We start from the raw sequence: 19,648 nt of genomic DNA, 5'->3' as shown, positions 1-19,648 counted from the left end.
ATCCCACTGCAATCATCAACCCAAAAAGAATATATATATAGTTGGTAGATGATATCGAGGGTGTATCATGATTTGCCGCAAAAAGCTTATAAATTTGATTTTTTTTTTAAATGTCAGCCACACCATTATTCCTTGGTGGCGTGCTCATCGCCAAAGGGACTTCGACCACGATCCCCAGAGCCGGGTCTTTCGGTCTTGTCCACGCCACGACGCTCTTCGGCCTCTTCCATAACAGCGCCTAGAGTAGGAGTGCTAATGGCATTGACCTTGCGCTCCGGTGGGTCCGAGAATGGTCCTTGGTCGTTTGACGGCGATTCTGCGACTATTGGGATGGCACCTGAGCTATCCTTGGACGAAGTAGCAGACACCAAAGATGTCGACGAGACGCTGGCGTCAGACCTAGCCGCAATTTCAATCTTTTTCAATCCACTGCCAAGCTTGACAACCTGGGCACGCCCGTGTTGAGCGGTGTTTGCGTTGTTCAAATATGTTGAGCCAACACTAAAGTTGCTTGCACCACTGTCAGGTCGACCGCCACCAAACCTCTCAAAGTCAATGGCAGGCACGGGAGGCGTGCCGGGAGCGCCAACAGCAGCGGACCTAACGCTGACAACAGTTGGCTTGGCGCGCATGCCCGTCTGGGCGGGCGTCTGGACCTGAGCCTGCTTGCCGTAGATTGTAGACGCGATACTGGATCGGGGGGCATACGAGGTGCGGTCGGAGAAGGACGAGATGCCCGAGTACGTCGAGTCTCGAAGGTTGCCAGGAACAAAGAAGTGCTGTTCATCCTGGCTACTATGACGGCTGCCCTCAGAGTGCTGCATAGGGATCGGGGGAACGGGAGGCACAAGGACGGTGGGCGAGGTTGGCGTAGCGCGGTTGGTAACACCGGGGATATAAGCAATCTGGATGATATTGGATGCCCGTGTGAGAACCGTTGAAGCGATGGAATGAACTGTGTGGGTTGACGAGCGGCGCGTCATTCTTGAAGCATCGTCCTTCTCGACGTGGCGGGCAGGATTTATTTCCGACTCGTAAACGGAGTGATGAGGGTTCGATGCCCGCTTCGGTTTGATCACAAATTTCCAAATGAGAAACGTGATGATAGCTATAGCGGCAATACCACCAACGACGCCTCCCGCAATTGGCCCTGCGCTGGGACCGCCGCTGTTACTGCTGCTGTCACCACCATTCTGGACCCCGTTGCCAGCCGAATCATCTCCTACACAGAAAGCCTTTGCGCATTGTGAGCAGGTGACGGGCACGGTATACTGGCAACTTTCACCTGCCGGGCAGGCCGGGCACTTGAGCTTCGACCTGTCATCGCATTGAACACAGCTGCCGTCTCGTCGGTCGAAGCTGAGGCGATTGAGAACTGCGAAGACGTTAGCGTAGTGTCGAATACAGGGGACTGTCGTGTGTCGGGGTGCGTACTCTCATCTACCTCTGCCAAGTCCCTAGCAATAATATAAGGTGTTTGGCCAATCATTTCGGGTGCGGTCCAGGATATCAATGATGGGGTCTCGACGGGACGATGTGGTGTGTGACGTGAGATAAGTCTATGGCTCACTATAAACGCTGGACGAAAACTACCAAGGCCTCAGAAGACAAATGGTCGTTTCAGCGAATCTCGGAGCGGCACAGCCGATAGAACATCCGTAACAAGATATGCAATGACACAGTTTACGGCGTAACGGTCGTTTGTCGTCGAGAGGGGAAGCGAAATAGCAACGGAGAAATCGGAAGCAGAGATTTAGATAGCGAGAGTGGACGGAGAGACTGGCTCTTTTGACAGGCTAGGAAAGGAAAACGATGGAGAAATTTTGGTGTTTTTTTTTTAAACGAAAGACATCATCGACCTTGGCGACTGGATGAAGTGAAGAAAAAAAGAGTATTCTGTCTCGATGGCAGTCGAGAAGCAGGAGTTTTGGACGGTTCGTTCGCGAGGCGTTGGTATGGCTGAGTCGAAGTAACGGGAGGTGGATGGCGGACGAAGCAAAGAGAGCCAGTGCAGGTCTCACCCAGGCGGAGACGGGAACATTGAAGGGGTAAGTACTAACTCCCTGAGCGTACAGCTATGCATGTACTCCGTACTTAAGTAGGCAAGGAGGAAACGATGGGACCAGATTGCACCACTACGCCAGGGAGGTGGGCCAGGCACGCACACACATTCGGGTTGCGGATTGCGGGTTGGGCGAGATGCGCCAGAGTTGCCCGACGCTGATTGGCCGCGCCAGGCAGGCGGCAGACCTTCAACCAAGCACTAGCACGCTTCTGGACACGGAGTAGCGAAGCAATTAAAAAAGCTCAACACAGTGCGCCCTGGACGCAGCCGGCCCCTGCACGTGGCGCCCGATAGCGAGGAACGCTTCAGGTACAGGCTGGACGACGCTGAAGCCCGTGCCGGAGAGTGTGCCAAGGAGCCCCGCTCCGTGCAACGGTGGACGCTCGATATGGCACCAGACGGGGCGCACTCGAGGGTCCTGTCTTGCGGACAGTGTGGATCATAACTGGCTCCGCACGGTCCAAAACTGCTTCCGTCTGTCTGCTGCTTGCGATGGGACACCGGTGATTTATGTAAATACCCCGGAAAAACAGGTGGGAGCTCGCAATTGCATTCGCGGCTCATTGGCCGACACGAGGAGCAAAGTCTGGTACAGTATGCGGCCGTTCACATGGCAGTCCATGTCGTGCATCGTCAAGCAGACGGACTCTGGCATGGAGGGAGTCTCTTTGCGACCGAGTGTCGCCAGCAGGAATGTGCTTTTCGCGACCGATAAACTCCAATACTTTTGCAGCACCTCGCAAAGTATAACTGACGCACGGGACGATAGCATGTGCCCTGCCGGTCTTTGTTATTAGCGTCGCAGCATTGTCCTGTCCCAAGAATCAATTGCAGCGCACGGGTGATGGACCCGACCTGGTTTCACCACCATCCGAACATTCACCAATCCCAAGGGCGGCCGTTTCACAGACGAGGTTGTATTCACGAAGCATTCAATACTCTTATGCGATCATGGACCGTGGGCATAAAAACTCTTCACAAGCCGTCTCATCCAGCCGACCAAGATGCCTGCTTTGCTACACTGCTAGTACTAGCCTTGCATCTGGATAAGCCTTATTCATGCGCATAAGAACCCCATCTCCAGTCTTGAAATCCCTCCGCGAACCAGAAGGCCCAGGACCTAGATTTTCGAGGCGGCCTTCCTGTCAAAGCTGGGGGACGTGGAGAAGCAAGCGGATCCCCTCGTGCTTTTCGCCTGTTGAATTCGAGTACATCTTTGCGGCTTGGTTTCGAAACGTGTGGCACGGCCCATTATATCTGCCATTGTGAAGTTTCTTCAAAACAAGATTCATTTGCTGAAAAACATGGTCTGGCCAATCATTTATTTGTAATGCAGTACTATGAGGGCTTTCTCCTCCACGGCAGAATTCTCTGGCTTGTTTTGACGTGGCGAGGCCAAAAGCTACCTAGGTACGTCACCTCGGAGGCAGGAATTGTTTCTCAAGCCGGCAGCCCAAGAGGCTGAAAAGCAGGTATTTCTAGCTCTCTGACTCTGGCAGATATCATTGTTGTCGTCGATGGGCGTACAGACCCCAAGCGTCAACAAATGCTCGCCACAGGCCTCACATGTCCGTCGTCTCGCCCGAGTACCGCAAGTAAAGCATAGACATGACCACTGCTCTGCATAGAATCGAATCGTTTCAAGTAGACAAGGATTTCTCAAAGCTGCCAATCGCTGGCCGAGCTCAGAGTCCAACAGTGAACTTTATACATACACACATTGTCCTCTTTGAATCCACATCATGCCAACTCACATTAGGTTTATTAGCTAGTTACACTCATATAAACACACCAACTTCTTCAATACCCTGCCATTGATACACTACGTTTAGTGCACATCCTTTGGACCATGGTGCTTCACATGGCTGAAGCGTTCGCCCTTTACGACCCTTCCACATATCCGGGACTGTATTCTCAATCACCCATCAAGTTGCAGGTCAGCGTCGCTCTGGACACAAACAGAGATACATTCGTTATTACAATCTGATCAACGCGCAACCCGTTTCCCCCTTACCATGGAGCGCTCCATGCCAAGGCCAACAAGAGCATGAGAGTCCCTACTGGTATCAACTTTCTAGAGAGAGGATGTGGCCAGACAGAGAACGGGAGGAATCGGCATCCGTTTATAAACGAATTACCGTATAATTGACTTTCCAAATCTCTAGATGTTTCTAGCGTTGGCCTTTCTGGTCACTCCCGGGGACCCAGGCGCGGCACACCACGTCCCTGTCTCGGTTTAACGTATGTAGAACCTCAGAATGGACACAGAGACACGGGACGGCCTCTGAGACATGCCACGACCAGTATCAGTATCACGAAAGACGCAAAAGGGGCAAGGTGTCACGTCTCAGCAAATGGCTCAAGGCGTCTCGCCTACAATTATACCAGGGACTCGTCTTTCAGACGTGAACTAGACCACGAAGAGAGGACAATTGCGAATTACATAATAATTGGTGTTACCTAGCTAGGTTCGTACGATAGCTAGCTAGTTGGTAAGGTCTCAAAATCTGGACTCATCAAAGCATGCAGTTTGCAGCAGGGCTTTCCAATATTGCGCTTTGATCAGTTGCCAGAAACGCCACAACCCAGAACATCGAAACGCATGCTGTTGCCGGCTATTTCTATTATTGCACAAGCCTTTGCGAACAGACATGCTGATCTCTGTCTGCTACTTGCTTGGCGCTTCCGTTCCGCTGCCGGCTTCTTCAGTCCTGTGGACTAAGAGGCACCGGGGGGTTGTTGTTCAGTCTTATCACAAAATCATAGTATTTGTCCGCAGCAAGCTGCCCAGCATGTCTTGCCTACACCAGCGGCAGGTTTTACCAACGTCCTGGATTGGAATAGTTGAGGCGATTGGGCTGGTTGATTTCCACGCGGCATTTTGTGGCAGGAGGCGTGACGCACCTCAGCATCGTGCAGGATTTCTTGCATATTGTTTCTTCTTTCGACTTGTTAAACACACCATATGTGATGATTTTCAGACTCATTGGGAACCTAGATGTTACTATTTCGACGTGCTGCTTCTGCGGAACACGTCATTTGGGGACGTTTCCATCATATAGCCTGCCTTCGTCTAATCCCTCGGATGGTGGAGGGTGTGATTCTATATCATCATCTTTTTTTTTCCAGTCGCATTTTCCATTGTTGGACCCCGTCTAGGGCTGTCTATATTCGATGATACGAGGTAAAATTAGCCACTCGATGGTTACGCACCGTTTCGATACAGGCGATAGCCAGTCTATGGAAGAGGTTCGTGTATATGAGGCGGTTACCCTAATCACAACAGACGTTGGGGGTTTCCCCCAAGGTTACTACAGGATAGAAATCGACTTCAAACCAATATGCTATCTGCAAAGGACGCTACAAATGAATATTACCACAACATTTGGGCACGAGATGATGCGAATGAATATGGCTTCTGGTAACTTCAGCGGCAACCTGCGAAGCAGCATCCCGGCACACGCTGTCTTTTGGTATAGCCAGTGTTGACTAGTTTCATCACAACCAGTGTCTTACATAGGCAGCAACACTGGTCTATCGTGCAGCAGGGCAGGCCCTTCTCGTTTTCTGTTGGTAAAATTGTTTTCTCAACTGCCGCGCAACATGCTTACCCCAAAGCCTGGAATCATTTAACCTCAAAAGACAATGCTCTTCCCATAGTACTAGTATCAGCGAACAGGGGTATACTAGCCGCATAATAAACGGGATGAATCAAGAGAGGCTCTACGGAGTACTCCGTCGTCTATCGCTTACGGCGTGTCTGCTCGCAGAGGGTTGTGTTACTCACGCGACCAAACGCGGGTAGCAGCAAACATCGATCATCACCATCCCAACTTCCAAGATACATGCGGCACCCACGGGCCGAGTACACCGCCTCCACAGAATGCAATGGACCAGCCACTTTGAAGGACTGAGGTTGAGGTTGGCTCCACGGGAGAGATCCACAGGTGCTATTTTTGGGATTTTTCTGGGAGCCTCCCCCCCTTTTCAATCTTGTCGCGCTGCAATAATGTGGATATTCTCTTTGTATCTGGAGCTCGCTCCGTACCCGATGCGCTGACATGAGAAAACGTGCAGAAAAAGACGTCGTGGCAGGGCTTGGTGCCAAACGTTGCGTACGGTTTATTCGTCGTGCAGTGTGTTGTACGGAGCACGCCGCCGAGATAGTTCACACCATGCGAAGATCTCGTTCGGTTACTCCCATACGACGACAATATATTAGAGCCAATTTATTAGGTTTTGGACCATGCCAGTTCTAGTTGGCTGGTCCTTGTCGTCAGCTCGTCGAAGCATGGCGCACTCCCCGGCGGGCTCTGTTTTAATCCCTGGCAGGGGCATTCATTCTAGGTTGCGGCTGTATTCGCGAATGAAACGATTGAGGAAAACAAAGAACTGAATGTCTTTGTGCGCATTTGACGCGGTCTGCTCTGGTGTCTGCCGCCATCTGCTGCTTGGTCACCTGTTCTCTTTATGCGGTTGAATGCGCTTGTAGGTGGTATTCCGTACGCAGCCTCGTAGATATCTTGGTGCCCAGATGGACCTTACCTGCAGTACGGAGTACTCTATATCGTGTAAACCTATACTGTTTCAATTGGGGAGAATATTGTTTGCCCGGTCTGCTGTGCAACGGTCAGCGGTCAGAGCCAAGCAAAGCTGCCGTGGTCGCGGGCTGTACATGTGGAGAGTGCAAATACCGAGCCAGGAGAAGGCAGTCCTCTCATTTAATCATTATCCAGCGTTCAACGACCAGGTCCTCCATACCCCGTACTCGGTGAGAGATGATTCGAATAGGCCAGAAGATCTAGGGTACTACTCGGAAGGAGAAGCACAGCAAGCTGCAGAGCCATGAGCATGGCCGAATACTAAACGGTGGGTCTTGCCTGGTGTCGTTATTATTTTTATTCTCGAGGTTGACAGCCGTGGGGACGATGGTTCCCAAGCCTCCCTGGGTGCCAGCGTGAGGAAGGGCGGATGAGATGACGAGCTGGTGCAAACTGGCGTGGCTACTCCGTACTCCGTAGACATCTCGAGCATTTGACGCCAAATCACCCGGTGGCAACTGGAGCAATTGGGATCCACCCACCGACCAAGCCCCAGCATCCAGATGCAGGTCTATTGTTGCCCAGCCACAGCCAGGAAGCGAGCGGCGACAGAGACACGAGTTGACGAGGTACTAGTACGAAGGAGTACGGAGTCCACGACAGTGGACGGGGCAGCCCGACTTCAGAATGCTGGGGCGAGTTCCAGGATGACAGCGCTGGAGAGTGGCTCAGCCCACGCTAGCGCCGGTCCCCTAATTTTGGCCCGTGGGCTGGTGCCATTTGCCTCTTGCTGCGCGTCTACTCCGTGTGTTATGCACTCATCATTGAATGTTGTTCACGAAGCCCGTCGGGTCCAATGTTCCATGCGCAATGTTCAAAACTGCGGCGGCTCACGACGCCGACTTGCAGTGGCTGTCCTGTGCTTATTGCATGTGCTATTGACCCGGGCCTGTGAAACAAGGACCGCTGCCCACAAGTACCGTTGACCCAAGTGTGCAACGGTCACGTTGGGGTCTGGTACGCATTACGTTGTTGACCGTTGACAGCTGGACAAGGAGCTTGTCCGCTATACTGTAGTAATGCTTACTGGTACTTACTTACGTCAAGCGATCGCCCCGAAAATCTCCCTCTCTGTGTACCATCCCCTGAGCGCGCCGCCGTGTTTGGGCACCCTCATCATCCGTCGAGTACGTACCAGTCTTCTTTATTCCCACCTTTGTCCAAGGCCTTTTGTTTATCTTCTCCTTCTCTCATCATCATCATCTCTTCATGCTTTGTGGTGCGACTTGCCCCTTTCTCCCCCCCTCACCGTCTCGTGCCCAGCTTGCACCATTCGGAGTTTGTATTGTATGAGGCAGCGCTGAGCTTGTTGCCTTGCCCAAAACCCAGCTGCCTGGGCGCCTGCTCTTTTTTTAGCCGCCTCCTGATTTGCTTGCCTTCTAAAGTTGGGTTGAGTGAAGGTACGTTCCAGCACCGCCATCCTGCCGCGCGGATAAAGTACCTGCCTGGGTAGCACTACGCACTTTGTCTGGTACAACCAAGGGGAAAAAAAATCCCCCACTGACACCCCCAAGCTCTCCCATTAGCCATCACTTGGATTTTTTTTTGCATCTGCCGAACCCGACCACAACTTGAGCTTCTCAGTATTTCTACCGAATAGTCACGTCTGCGCTTTCCAGCTCGGGACGGCTACACAACTGATTACATCATGGCGTACAACGGCCACGGTCAAGGCCAGGGCCAAGGCCAAGGCCATGAATACGGGGGACACCCCATGCAGGACCTCCCGTCGGGTAACAACGTGGGTTGACCGTCCTCCCCATCACCTCAAGTTTCATACCGAGTTCTGCCTGAATAGGGCTAACCGCAGTCATCCGCAGTATCACATCACTCCTCAGGACCACGATGAGGATGCTCGAGGTTATTTGCTAAATGAGCCCCCCGCACACGGCTATGACCACGACCGTCTCGGAGTTGGCACGCCTCCCGACCGACCAGTCTCTGCCTATAGTCTTACTGAGTCGTATGCTCCCAACGCATCACAGCTCCCTCCAGCTGGCTCTGGTGGCTTTGGTGATAACGGCTTTGGTCAGTATGGACAACCCCAAGGTTTCGGCGGCCCTTATGACCGCCCTCTCTCAGCCGTCCACGATGAGGAAGAGAGCTGGATGCAGCGCCAGCAGCAGCCTGGCGGCGCCGGCCAATCTGGCGGGCTGAAGCGATACAACACGCGAAAAGTCAAGCTTGTCCAGGGCTCCGTCTTGAGTATCGATTACCCCGTACCCAGTGCCATCAAGAACGCCGTTCAGCCTCGCTACCGCGACGTTGAAGGCGGCAATGAAGAGTTTATGAAGATGCGGTACACGGCCGCCACCTGCGACCCCAACGACTTCACCCTCAAGAATGGTTACGATTTGCGACCTCGTATGTATAACAGACATACTGAACTGCTCATCGCCATTACCTACTACAATGAGGACAAAGTGTTGCTCTCTCGAACCCTGCACGGTGTTATGCAGAATATCCGTGACATTGTTAACCTCAAGAAGTCTACTTTCTGGAACAAGGGTGGACCAGCATGGCAAAAGATTGTTGTCTGCCTGGTCTTTGACGGTATCGAGAAGGCAGACAAGAACACTCTCGACGTTCTTGCCACAGTTGGTGTGTATCAAGACGGTGTTATCAAGAAGGATGTTGACGGCAAGGAGACCGTTGCCCATATCTTCGAATACACCAGTCAGCTGTCTGTTACCCCAAGCCAGCAGCTGATTCGACCAACTGGCGACAGCCCTCAGAACCTCCCCCCCGTGCAGTTTATTTTCTGTCTCAAGCAGAAGAACAGCAAGAAGATCAACTCCCATAGATGGCTGTTCAACGCGTTTGGCCGAATCTTGAACCCCGAAGTCACTATTCTTATCGACGCCGGTACGAAGCCCAGCCCTCGATCTCTCCTCGCCCTGTGGGAAGGCTTCTACAATGATAAGGATCTCGGTGGTGCTTGTGGTGAGATTCATGCCATGTTGGGTAAGGGGGGCAAGAAGCTCTTCAATCCCCTTGTCGCAGTCCAGAACTTCGAGTACAAGATTTCCAACATCCTTGACAAGCCTTTGGAGAGTTCCTTCGGATACGTCTCCGTGTTGCCTGGTGCCTTCTCTGCCTACCGATTCCGAGCCATCATGGGTCGTCCGTTGGAGCAGTACTTCCACGGTGACCATACGCTATCCAAGATTCTTGGCAAGAAAGGTATTGACGGAATGAATATCTTCAAGAAGAACATGTTCTTGGCCGAAGATCGTATTCTTTGTTTCGAACTTGTCGCCAAAGCTGGTCAAAAGTGGCATTTGACCTATATCAAGGCTGCCAAGGGTGAAACCGACGTGCCTGAGGGTGCTGCCGAGTTCATCAGCCAGCGTCGACGTTGGCTCAACGGTTCCTTTGCTGCTTCTCTGTACTCACTTATGCACTTCGGACGACTGTATAAGAGCGGTCACAACATTATTCGCATGTTCTTCTTGCACATTCAGGTCATCTACAATATTCTCAATGTCATCTTCTCCTGGTTCTCGCTCGCTTCCTACTATCTCACCACAACTGTCATCATGGATCTGGTCGGCACCCCAGTTGTCGCCTCCACCAGTGGTTCAGAACACCACGGCTGGCCTTTTGGTGACTCTGCCACCCCTATTATAAATGCTCTGCTCAAGTATCTGTACCTGGCCTTTGTTATACTGCAGTTTATCCTGGCATTGGGTAATCGACCAAAAGGTTCCAAATTTACATATATTGCCTCCTTCATGGTATTTGGTCTTATTCAGGGATACATTTTGGTTCTCTCGGGATACCTGGTGGCACGAGCGTTCCAGCAGCCCATCGCAGAGCAAATCAAGCTGGACTCCAGTGAGGACTTCGTACGAAGTTTCTTCTCTGGTTCTAGTGCAGCTGGTGTGATTCTCATTGCACTAATCACCATTTATGGTCTTTATTTCCTGGCCTCGTTTCTTTACCTCGATCCTTGGCACATGTTTCACTCTTTCCCGTACTATATGCTTCTCATGTCGACTTACATCAACATTCTCATGGTCTACGCCTTCAACAATTGGCACGACGTCTCTTGGGGTACCAAGGGCTCAGACAAGGCTGAGGCACTTCCATCTGCGAATGTTACCAAGAGTGAAAAGAACGAGGTCGTCGTGGAGGAAATTGAAAAGGAACAAGAAGACATCGACAGTCAATTCGAGCAGACGGTTCGACGAGCTCTTGCACCCTTCAAGGAGGTGGAAGAAATCGAGAAGAAGGATGTGGAGGACTCTTATAAGTCCTTCCGAACGGGTCTGGTCGTTTCTTGGCTCTTTTCAAACATCTTGCTTGTTGTTGTGATCACCAGCGACAACTTTAACTCGTTTGGTATAGGAGTAAGTGGCTTAGTATCATGGTTTGGTTTGTACACAATGCTAACAGTTTCTAGAAATCGGCGTCTGTTCGTACGGCCAACTTCTTCAAGTTCTTGTTGTATGCCACGGCTGCGCTGTCTATTGTTCGATTCATTGGCTTCCTGTGGTTTTTGGGCAAGACGGGTCTAATGTGCTGCTTCGCTCGCAGATGAGGCGTACACGGCAAGAAAGAGTGGACAGCATTTGGAAAGAGGGAAAGCGGTGGTGTTGAAAGGGTATCATCACGGATGTCGACTTGTAGACAAAATTGGCTCATTTGCGAATACCTCTCTTTGTAACGTTTTTGTATTAAAAATTAATGCATGAGAAATATTGATTTTAAACGTATGGACGATGTTAAATGGAGCTTCCTTTTTTTCCCTCGTCACGAATTCAATGCCCTTGTTGAATCAATAATCCGAGCTGCGATAGCTAAAAGCGACTGACGAACTGGAAGGTGTGACGCATAAACTTCGGCAAATTGTGCCAAGTGCGTGCTTATCTTATCTAACCTCGTCATCAGCGGGCTGGTGGGCTGCGGTGCCTGGTGGCGATGGGCAATGACCAACACCGACATTCTCTACCTACCAACCTGCGAAATAAGGTCTCAGCACCTACGATCAACAGCCCCTCCAAAGGCCTATTGACGGGCATATCCCTATTGCAGTATTCCGCTTCTATAGCCTTATTCCCCCCTTTTTTCCCACTCCTGCCTCCTAGAGCATATCGCCAGCTTCTTTGCTTTGAGAGACTTGGGCCCCCTCCTCAGGCGGGCCATTAACGACCAGCCAAGATGTTCAAGATTTGGTCTATGGTATGGACCTCCATCTGTAAATCTCGGGTGTCTTTGTGGCTTTTTTTTCTTTCTGAATGGCGCTAATTTGTTTTTTTTTTTTTTTTTGCAGAAAAAGGAGCAGAAGCAGGCTGAGAATGCAGAGGGTCAAGCCGCGGGTGGGCGGAAGAAGAAAGTTACGGCCGCGCAGCTGCGAGTTCAAAAGGGTACGTATGCGTCAAGACTGAGCTATCATTGTGTCTGAGAGCTTGTGTACTTGGGGAGGGGGTAAGATGGCAGACTGCCTCGGTGGGAGATGCAATAACGGTTGAGGCAGATACGGGCGTGCTGACAGAATAATTTTCACTACACCAGATCTCTCCGAATTATCTCTCGGTTCAACAATGAGAACCGAGTTTCCCGATCCGGACGACATTCTCAACTTTGTCCTGACTATTGAGCCTGACGAGGGCATGTACCGCAACGGCCGGTTCACGTTTGACTTTGCCATTAACCAGAACTTTCCGCACGAGCCCCCGAAAGTAAGGTGCAGAGAGAAGATTTACCACCCGAATATTGATCTAGAGGGCAAGGTGTGCCTGAATATTCTGAGGGAGGACTGGAAACCAGTTTTGAATCTGAATGCAGTGATCGTGGGACTACAGGTATGGGTCTATGCCGCTCCGAGCTTGAAACCTGGGATAGCGGTTCGGATTGCCAAGGCGCTTCGGACCTGCTCCGTCAGATTTCAGGTCGAGGCTTTTACACAAAGCCCCCATGAGAGAACAGGCTGCTAATGCTTGGCTGTAGTTTCTTTTCCTAGAGCCGAACGCCTCCGACCCTCTAAACAAAGAAGCCGCCGAGGACTTGAGAGGCAACAGAGAAGGATTTAGACGTAACGTACGAACGTCCATGAATGGAGGAACCATAAAGGGTACATCATACGACCGCGTATCGAAGTAGATTGGCCGATCGTCGGTTCAACGTGTTGAAAACCAAGGAGCATCGCGGAATGGCAGGGTGAGGTGAAGCTATCTGGTGAGGCTAGAATAGGAAATATTCAGGGGGGTTGTGTGCAACGACAAGACGAGAAAATTTGGCACAGTCTGCTTGGGTCGGGAGTTCATCGACGTGCATGATAGAGGATGGGCATCGTTTCTGGCGAATGAGATGGTGGAGGAAACTTGACATTTTGCGAGGTTGGCACTCGGTGCAAAAGAGCGAATCAGCGTAATCAGGTCTAGATATTTATGCATTATCCAACGCTCGGGGATTTATTTGTCGCGGTTTAAACTTGGCAGACATTTCGTGCTAAACTGCTGCGGAATCGGAGCGGGCCCTAGACCCCCCATTTCACCATCTCCCCCTCTCACCAGCATCACTCATCATCAAACTTGGAAGTCCCGGCTTCCCATGAACCACTCCGTCCCCCCAACATGGCCGACATATCAACCACGCTCCCTCTGTCCCGTGCGTCCGTGCTGGCCGCTCACGACCTCATAAAACCACACATTCACCGCACCCCCGTGCTCACAAACACTACCCTCTCTGGTCTTGCATCTACGCCTCGGTCTCCCGATGATCTCAAGGGCACCCGCTTCGAGGGCAGGAGGCCGGCCAAGCCAAAGATTAGATTGTGGTTTAAATGTGAAAACCTGCAGAGAATAGGAGCGTTCAAGGTCCGAGGAGCGTTCCATGCGCTGGGCAGGCTAATGATGGAGGAGGGGTGGGTTGACGGCGGCGGAAAGGAGAGGGGAGTTGTTACGCACAGTTCTGGTAAGTTAGTTCTTGCCCGGCCTCATGGTCCCTCTCTCACTCACTCTCTCCCTCACGCATTCTTCAAGGCATGCTAACCCCGTGCAGGCAACCACGCGCAGGCCCTCGCCCTCGCTGCCCGCGAGTCCTCCATCAAAGCGCACATCGTCATGCCCACCATCTCCGTGCCGCAGAAGATCGCTGCCACAAAGGGGTACGGCGCAACCGTCTACTTCAGCGGGAGCACCTCGGTTGAGCGCGAGGCCATGGCCGACAAGGTCATTTCCGAGACGGGCGCGCGGCTCGTCCCGCCTTATGATCACCCGGACATCATGCTCGGCCAGGGGACCATGGGGATCGAGCTGCAGGAGCAGGTGGCCGAGCTGCAGTCCCGGCTGGACCCCTACGCGGCGCCTTCGAAAAAGGGCCTGGACGCCATCGTCGCCCCCTGCGGTGGCGGCGGCATGCTCTCTGGCGTAGCACTCTCCGCGGAGGGAACGGGCGTAAAGGTCTTTGGGGCGGAACCTTCCTACGAGGGGGCGGACGACGGTAAGCGCGGGTATGAGACGGGTGAGAGGGTGGCGGCTGTGAGTTCGCTCACCGTGGCTGATGGGTTGAGGACGCCCGTGGGCGAGTGGCCGTGGAAAGTGATTTATGAGAAAAGGCTGGTCAGTGGGATGTATAGCGTTACCGAGGAGGAGATTAAGAAGGCCATGAGGCTGGTGCTGGAGAGGATGAAGGTGGTTGTCGAGCCGAGTGCCTGCGTTGGGTTGGCGGTTGCGCTGTTCGACGAGGATTTTAGAGAGATGGTGGAGAGGGAGGCAGGCGATCGGGGGTGGGACTTGGGGATTGTTTTCAGCGGTGGGAATGTAGGGGCTGATGCGATTGGGAGGCTGTTTTCCGAGTAGCTGGTGGATGACGGGGCCTGTGATGGTGATGGGAGGGTAGGGGCATATTCATTTACACACATATATGGGATGACGACGCATCCTTCGGCTGCCGGCGGGCAGCGACGTTGAACGATGACGAGCAGACAGCCATGATCAAGTTCACATTGTTACGACGAGACGAACCGCCCTCTTGGTCGGCATCCAAGGAAGCAAATTCATGAAAAACGCCATATATCATATATCGCCTAGAAATTCGCAGGCTACATGCCAATACCAGACGCCCATGATGCATGCCAAATGTCAGCCCAACCCATTCAACGCCTTGTCCATCTCCTTCCTCCACCTGGGCGCATTCCGGCGCAGCGTCCAGATGCCGATATATCCAGCGACGATGCAAAACAAGGCCACTGCGGTCATGACGTATCCCACGCCAATGGCATCAACCCACGGCGCGGCCACAATGGTCCCCACGCAGCTGAGGATGTTGCGGACGAAGTTGTTGACAGCCACCCCGGCGGAACTTCTCTTGCGCACAAACTCCGTGAGCATCGTCGTAGCCGTGCTCTTTTTTCCGGTTTTTGCCAGTTAGTCCAACGATACAACTACCCGTCTGCAGTCCCTCTGACAGGGCAATGAAGAAGGGGGGCGGGCTCTAAAGGGGCCAACTTACAAACACCAGCATGGAGGAGATTCCAAAGAGGAACGAGCCGATGGAGGGCACGAACCAGAAAACCCCGTAGTCGAGGGTCCATCCGAAGAGGAGCAGACCGCAGGGGTAGAGGGTATTCGCAATCCAAATGTTCTCACGCATGCGGTCCTCGGGCAGGAGGATGAGCTTGCCGCGCTCGTCGTAGCGGTTCGCCCTCGCCGCCTCGCGGGCCATGATGCTGTCGATCCACCTGCCGCCAAAGACGGAGGCCAGGAAGTACCCCAGGCCAGGGGGCAAGTACAAGAGCCCGACGACGAGCTGCCCGAAGCGGTACGGGGCCCTGCCGAACTCCTGCTGGATGGAGACGTTGGCGACGAAGAGGGCGCCAAAGGCAATGGCGGCGAGGCAGACGGTGATGAGCACCGGCGGGAAGCGCAGGAACAGCAGCACGGCCAGGGGGTCGACCAGAAACCGCTTGAGGCCGGGTCGACCAGAACCCGCTTGGGGCCGCGGGCGAGCCGCCTCGAGCGCAGCCGGGCCGACTCCCTCGTCGACACGCGCCGCAGGGGGCCGGTCGAGGGATCGGGCTTGGCGGGCCGCGGCAGCGTCTCCGGCAGGAACAGCAGCAGCATGGCGAGCACGCAGAGCCCGTAGCCGGCGAGGAGGTACATGCACGCGCGCCAGCCGAGGCTCTGGGACAGCGCGCCGCCGAGCACGGGGGAGATGACGGGCCCCAGCAGCGGGCCGAGGTAGAAGATGCCCATGGCGCGGCCGCGCTCGAAGCTCTCCCATATGTCGGCGATGGTGCCGGCGCCGACGGCCTGGACGCTCGCCGACGCGCCGCCCGTCAGGACGCGGAAGACGACGAGCGCGGCCATGCTCTGGCTGACGGCGCACAGCACCGCGAAGACGACGAAGAGCATAAACGACACGAGGTACACGCTGCGCCGGCCAAACTCCTCGGAAAACGACGACCACCACAGCGGGAAGATGGACATGGAGAGCATGTACAGCGCCACGGAGAGGTTGGCGACGGTCGACGACGTGTTGAACTCGACGGTGAGTCCGTGGAGGGCGGCTGCAGCCATTAGAAGAGAGAAGATTTATAAAAAAAAAAAGGGCCATGTTGGCGCAAAGGAAAGAAAAAGAGAAGGGGGGGGGCGAAGTGTAATTCAAACAAGTGCGGTGGGTAGAGACCAACGGTAGAAAATAGACGACCCCATAGGCGCCGCCAGCGTCGCCAGCGCTATCGTCGCCGTGATGCCCCATTTTGTAGAATTCCTGTAGTCATACGGCCTCTCGACCTCTGGCGTGATGGCCAGGCCGGCAAACAGGCCTCTTCTCTGCGCGCGCGGCACAATGGTCACGGTCCCAGGGCGTGTCGTCGACGATGCGCGGGACGCGGCCCGGCCTCCGCCGCCGCCGACGACGGAGAGGACCCCGGCCTCGGCATCGGCTTCGGGCCCGGTGCGTCCGTCTTGGCCGGGGGCGCTTTTGCTCACCGGGGTGGCAGCGCACGCGGGCAGAGGCTTCTCGACATCGTGAGCCGCCGGTGTCTCTGTCTCTGTTGCTGCCGCAGACGCAGTGGACGGCTGGCGCGGTGTTTTTTCGTCCTGGCGACGCTCCGGGCGTGCTTGCTCGAGGTCCGCGGGCATTGGGGCTTCTGGTCCGCGGAGGGGGCGCTGGTGGGCTTTCAGAGCGCGGGGGCCGCAGGTGGCTTTGGGAATCTGGGGCGACAGAGGCGGAAACGCATTATATGTGAGACAAGGCCGGCAGAAGGCAGAAAAGACGACTGCTCTTTGTAAAAAGAAGAAGAAGAAGGAGAAGTAAAAGAAAGGAAAGGAAAAAAGAAAGGGAAAAAAAGATCTTGAAAACTAACGGCGCTATGAGCATTGCAGGGACATGGTTAAAAAAAGGGAGGAGAAACTCGGCAACGGAAAGGCCTAACGCGGCCCCCGTGTGCACCTTGGAGCTCCGAGCAGAGCAGCTGGGTTCCGAGGCTCGGCAGCGTTGGCTTTCTGGGGGTGACGAGGCTAGGGGGTGTGAGCGTGTCCATGCGCAGCCGGACATTTTTGGTCTGGTTAGTTTGTTGTTTGTCAAGTGCCTTGAATGCTCTTGACTGCGGATACCGCACGGGTTGAAGCGTCGGGATGCCACCGTGAGCGGCCCCGCTAGAGTCTTGGCAAAGATGAAGATGCCCAAGTCGGGACTAAGGAGTGTCAAGTCGCCGTGTCGCTTCACCAACCCTATTTATTGCCTTTTTGGTAGTCAGCAACGCGGGGTGAAGCGTCCCCGTTCCCATCTGCCACCGTGAGATTCTTCTCGGGTATTGTTTACTCAAAGAACCATGTCTTGTCCACATCTGGCAAACCCCCGGGCTAGCTTGGACAGATCCGGACGCAGCCTCTACACACTCAAGAGTCAAGTCCAAGACTACTGGGTGCCGGAGACGCCTTGCCATAGATGCTCATATTCAACTATGGTTACATGCTCATCTTTCCGACCATGCTGATGGCTATCTTGTCTATTGACTCCTGCTTTCGTAGCCATGGCCAGGACTCAACAGGCCGCCAATGACGTTGTGAAAAGTGACGCTCGGCAACGCTGTCCGTCACAAGCCATGGCTTCATGTGTGCATGTCCTATACTTCCCGACGGGTTGCATACGGACGGGATGAGAGACGACGGACAGTTTCGACATGTGGCATGTCGACGGCCTTTTTACAATCAAGCTACACTCACTTTTACATATATAATAGACAGCCGAGTCCCTCTTTTTATCAAGGGGCGCAAGTTGCATCGGATGGGCCTCAGCCACGGAACGTTGAATGAACTCGACGAATGCTTGAGAAACCCCTCGGCGGGGCAACCACTTGTTAACCACCAAACGTCATCGCACTTTCCGTCATTTGCTCCCGCCCGCGCACCCATCAAATCCCCTCCCCCGCGACGCAGCCTATTCCAACTCAAACAAACCCCAACCCCTCCAGAAATGTCTCTCACCAACGCAACGCCAGAGGCCGCCGCCAAGGAGGCAAAGACGGCGTCGTTTGCACTGGCTTCGCTGCCGGCCTCGGCGCGCAATGCCGCCCTCGATGCCATCCACGCCGCCCTCGATGCCGCCAGGGACGACATCCTCGCCGCCAACGCCCGCGACCTAGAGCTCGCGAAAAAGGCCGCCGCCGACGGCTCCCTCAGCGAGGCTCTCGTCTCCAGACTCGACCTCGGCAAAAAGGGCAAGTGGGACGACATGTTGAAGGGCATCTTGGATGTGAGGGATTTGGAAGACCCAGGTATGTTTTGTTTCTCGGCCAAGGAAAAGGGTCAGATCACAGGTGTAATTACGCAGACCCGCCTAACCCAGGCAACAGTTGGAAAGATTCAATTGCGGACCAAGCTCGACGACGACTTCATCCTCGAGAGGGTTTCCTGCCCCATTGGCGTCATCCTCATCATCTTTGAGGCGCGTCCCGAGGTCATTGCCAATATCGCCAGTCTGGCTGTCAAGTCTGGAAACGCTGCCATTCTTAAAGGTACGTCTGCGCCCACGCGAATTCTATATCCCCCTTTGAACGAAAAAGAACCATTTGCTCATGGGAACAATGTAGGCGGCAAGGAGTCCACCGAGTCCTTCGTCGCCATCTCCAAGGTCATTTCGTCGGCCCTCGCAAAGACAGACGTCCCCAACGGAGCCATCCAGCTCGTCACCACCCGCGACGCAATCGCCCAGCTCCTCGCCCAGGACCGCTACATCGACCTCGTCATCCCCCGCGGCTCCAACGAGCTCGTCCGCTACATCAAGGAGTCGACCAAGATCCCCGTGCTTGGCCACGCAGATGGCATCTGCGCCATCTACCTGACCGCCACCGCCGACCCGGAAAAGGCCATCACCGCCGTCGTCGACGCCAAGACGAGCTATCCCGCCGGGTGCAACAGCCTCGAGACCCTGCTCGTCCAGGACACCGCCCTCGGCACCTCGTTCCCCGCCGTGGCCGCCGCCCTCGCGGCCAAGGGCGTGTCGCTGCGCTGCGACCCAGCCAGCAAGGCGGCCCTGGCATCCCTCGCCGGCGCCGACGTCAGGGATGCTACCGCCGCCGACTTTGACACCGAGTTCCTGGGCCTAACCCTCGCCGTCAAGACGGTGGACGGCGTCGCCCAGGCCATCGAGCACATCAACACCCACGGCTCGCATCATACCGACTCCATCCTCACGGCGGACGCTGCCGAGGCCGAGCGCTTCATGAACCAGGTTGACTCGGCCGGCGTGTACTGGAACGCCTCGACGCGCGTGGCAGACGGCATGCGCTACGGCTTCGGCACCGAGGTCGGCATCAGCACCAACAAGATCCACGCCCGTGGCCCCGTCGGCCTCGAGGGCCTGACCATCTACAAGTACAAGATTAGGGGGGACTACCAGGCCACCGCTGCCTATGGCGACGGAGAGGGCAAGCGGCCGTGGAAGCACGAGAAGCTGTCCATTGCCTAGTTGAACCACATCAGAACGATACCCATGTTGAGCCAGTATAGAGATCAATATCAATCAATAT

At 54.3% G+C, this 19,648-nt stretch overlaps 6 protein-coding genes across 6 annotated transcripts; 4 read left to right on the top strand and 2 right to left on the bottom strand.

Annotated features, from left to right (window-relative positions):
• Window positions 1-125: 125 nt before the first annotated feature.
• On the bottom strand, window positions 126-1,489 carry MAA_03000 (Membrane anchor Opy2; the record flags this gene model as incomplete). The annotated part of the gene is made up of 2 exons (XM_007820998.1): window positions 126-1,375; window positions 1,435-1,489. The coding sequence occupies 2 exons, from the start codon at window positions 1,487-1,489 to the stop codon at window positions 126-128; spliced, it is 1,305 nt and encodes a 434-aa protein (XP_007819189.1).
• A 6,825-nt stretch (window positions 1,490-8,314) lies between these two features.
• On the top strand, window positions 8,315-11,209 carry MAA_02999 (chitin synthase 1; the record flags this gene model as incomplete). The annotated part of the gene is made up of 3 exons (XM_007820997.1): window positions 8,315-8,407; window positions 8,487-11,018; window positions 11,072-11,209. The coding sequence occupies 3 exons, from the start codon at window positions 8,315-8,317 to the stop codon at window positions 11,207-11,209; spliced, it is 2,763 nt and encodes a 920-aa protein (XP_007819188.1).
• Window positions 11,210-12,212: 1,003 nt separating this feature from the next.
• MAA_02998 (ubiquitin-conjugating enzyme) lies at window positions 12,213-12,771 on the top strand (the record flags this gene model as incomplete). Its single annotated transcript, XM_007820996.2, has 2 exons — window positions 12,213-12,473; window positions 12,619-12,771. The coding sequence occupies 2 exons, from the start codon at window positions 12,213-12,215 to the stop codon at window positions 12,769-12,771; spliced, it is 414 nt and encodes a 137-aa protein (XP_007819187.2).
• A 473-nt stretch (window positions 12,772-13,244) lies between these two features.
• On the top strand, window positions 13,245-14,471 carry MAA_02997 (IlvA, threonine dehydratase; the record flags this gene model as incomplete). Its single annotated transcript, XM_007820995.1, has 2 exons — window positions 13,245-13,584; window positions 13,672-14,471. The coding sequence occupies 2 exons, from the start codon at window positions 13,245-13,247 to the stop codon at window positions 14,469-14,471; spliced, it is 1,140 nt and encodes a 379-aa protein (XP_007819186.1).
• A 282-nt stretch (window positions 14,472-14,753) lies between these two features.
• MAA_02996 (Major facilitator superfamily domain, general substrate transporter) lies at window positions 14,754-16,757 on the bottom strand (the record flags this gene model as incomplete). Its single annotated transcript, XM_007820994.1, has 3 exons — window positions 14,754-15,017; window positions 15,124-16,180; window positions 16,396-16,757. 3 exons carry the CDS (start codon window positions 16,755-16,757, stop codon window positions 14,754-14,756), a joined length of 1,683 nt encoding a protein of 560 aa, XP_007819185.1.
• Window positions 16,758-18,093: 1,336 nt separating this feature from the next.
• On the top strand, window positions 18,094-19,587 carry MAA_02995 (uncharacterized protein; the record flags this gene model as incomplete). The annotated part of the gene is made up of 1 exon (XM_007820993.1): window positions 18,094-19,587. One exon carries the CDS (start codon window positions 18,094-18,096, stop codon window positions 19,585-19,587), a length of 1,494 nt encoding a protein of 497 aa, XP_007819184.1.
• Window positions 19,588-19,648: the final 61 nt, after the last annotated feature.

Source organism: Metarhizium robertsii, assembly GCF_000187425.2.
Source record: "Metarhizium robertsii ARSEF 23 chromosome Unknown MAA_Scf_4, whole genome shotgun sequence".
Taxonomy (NCBI): Eukaryota; Fungi; Ascomycota; class Sordariomycetes; order Hypocreales; family Clavicipitaceae; genus Metarhizium; species Metarhizium robertsii.
Note: the sequence above shows the minus strand (reverse complement) of the source record. Positions and strands in the feature narration are given on the sequence as shown.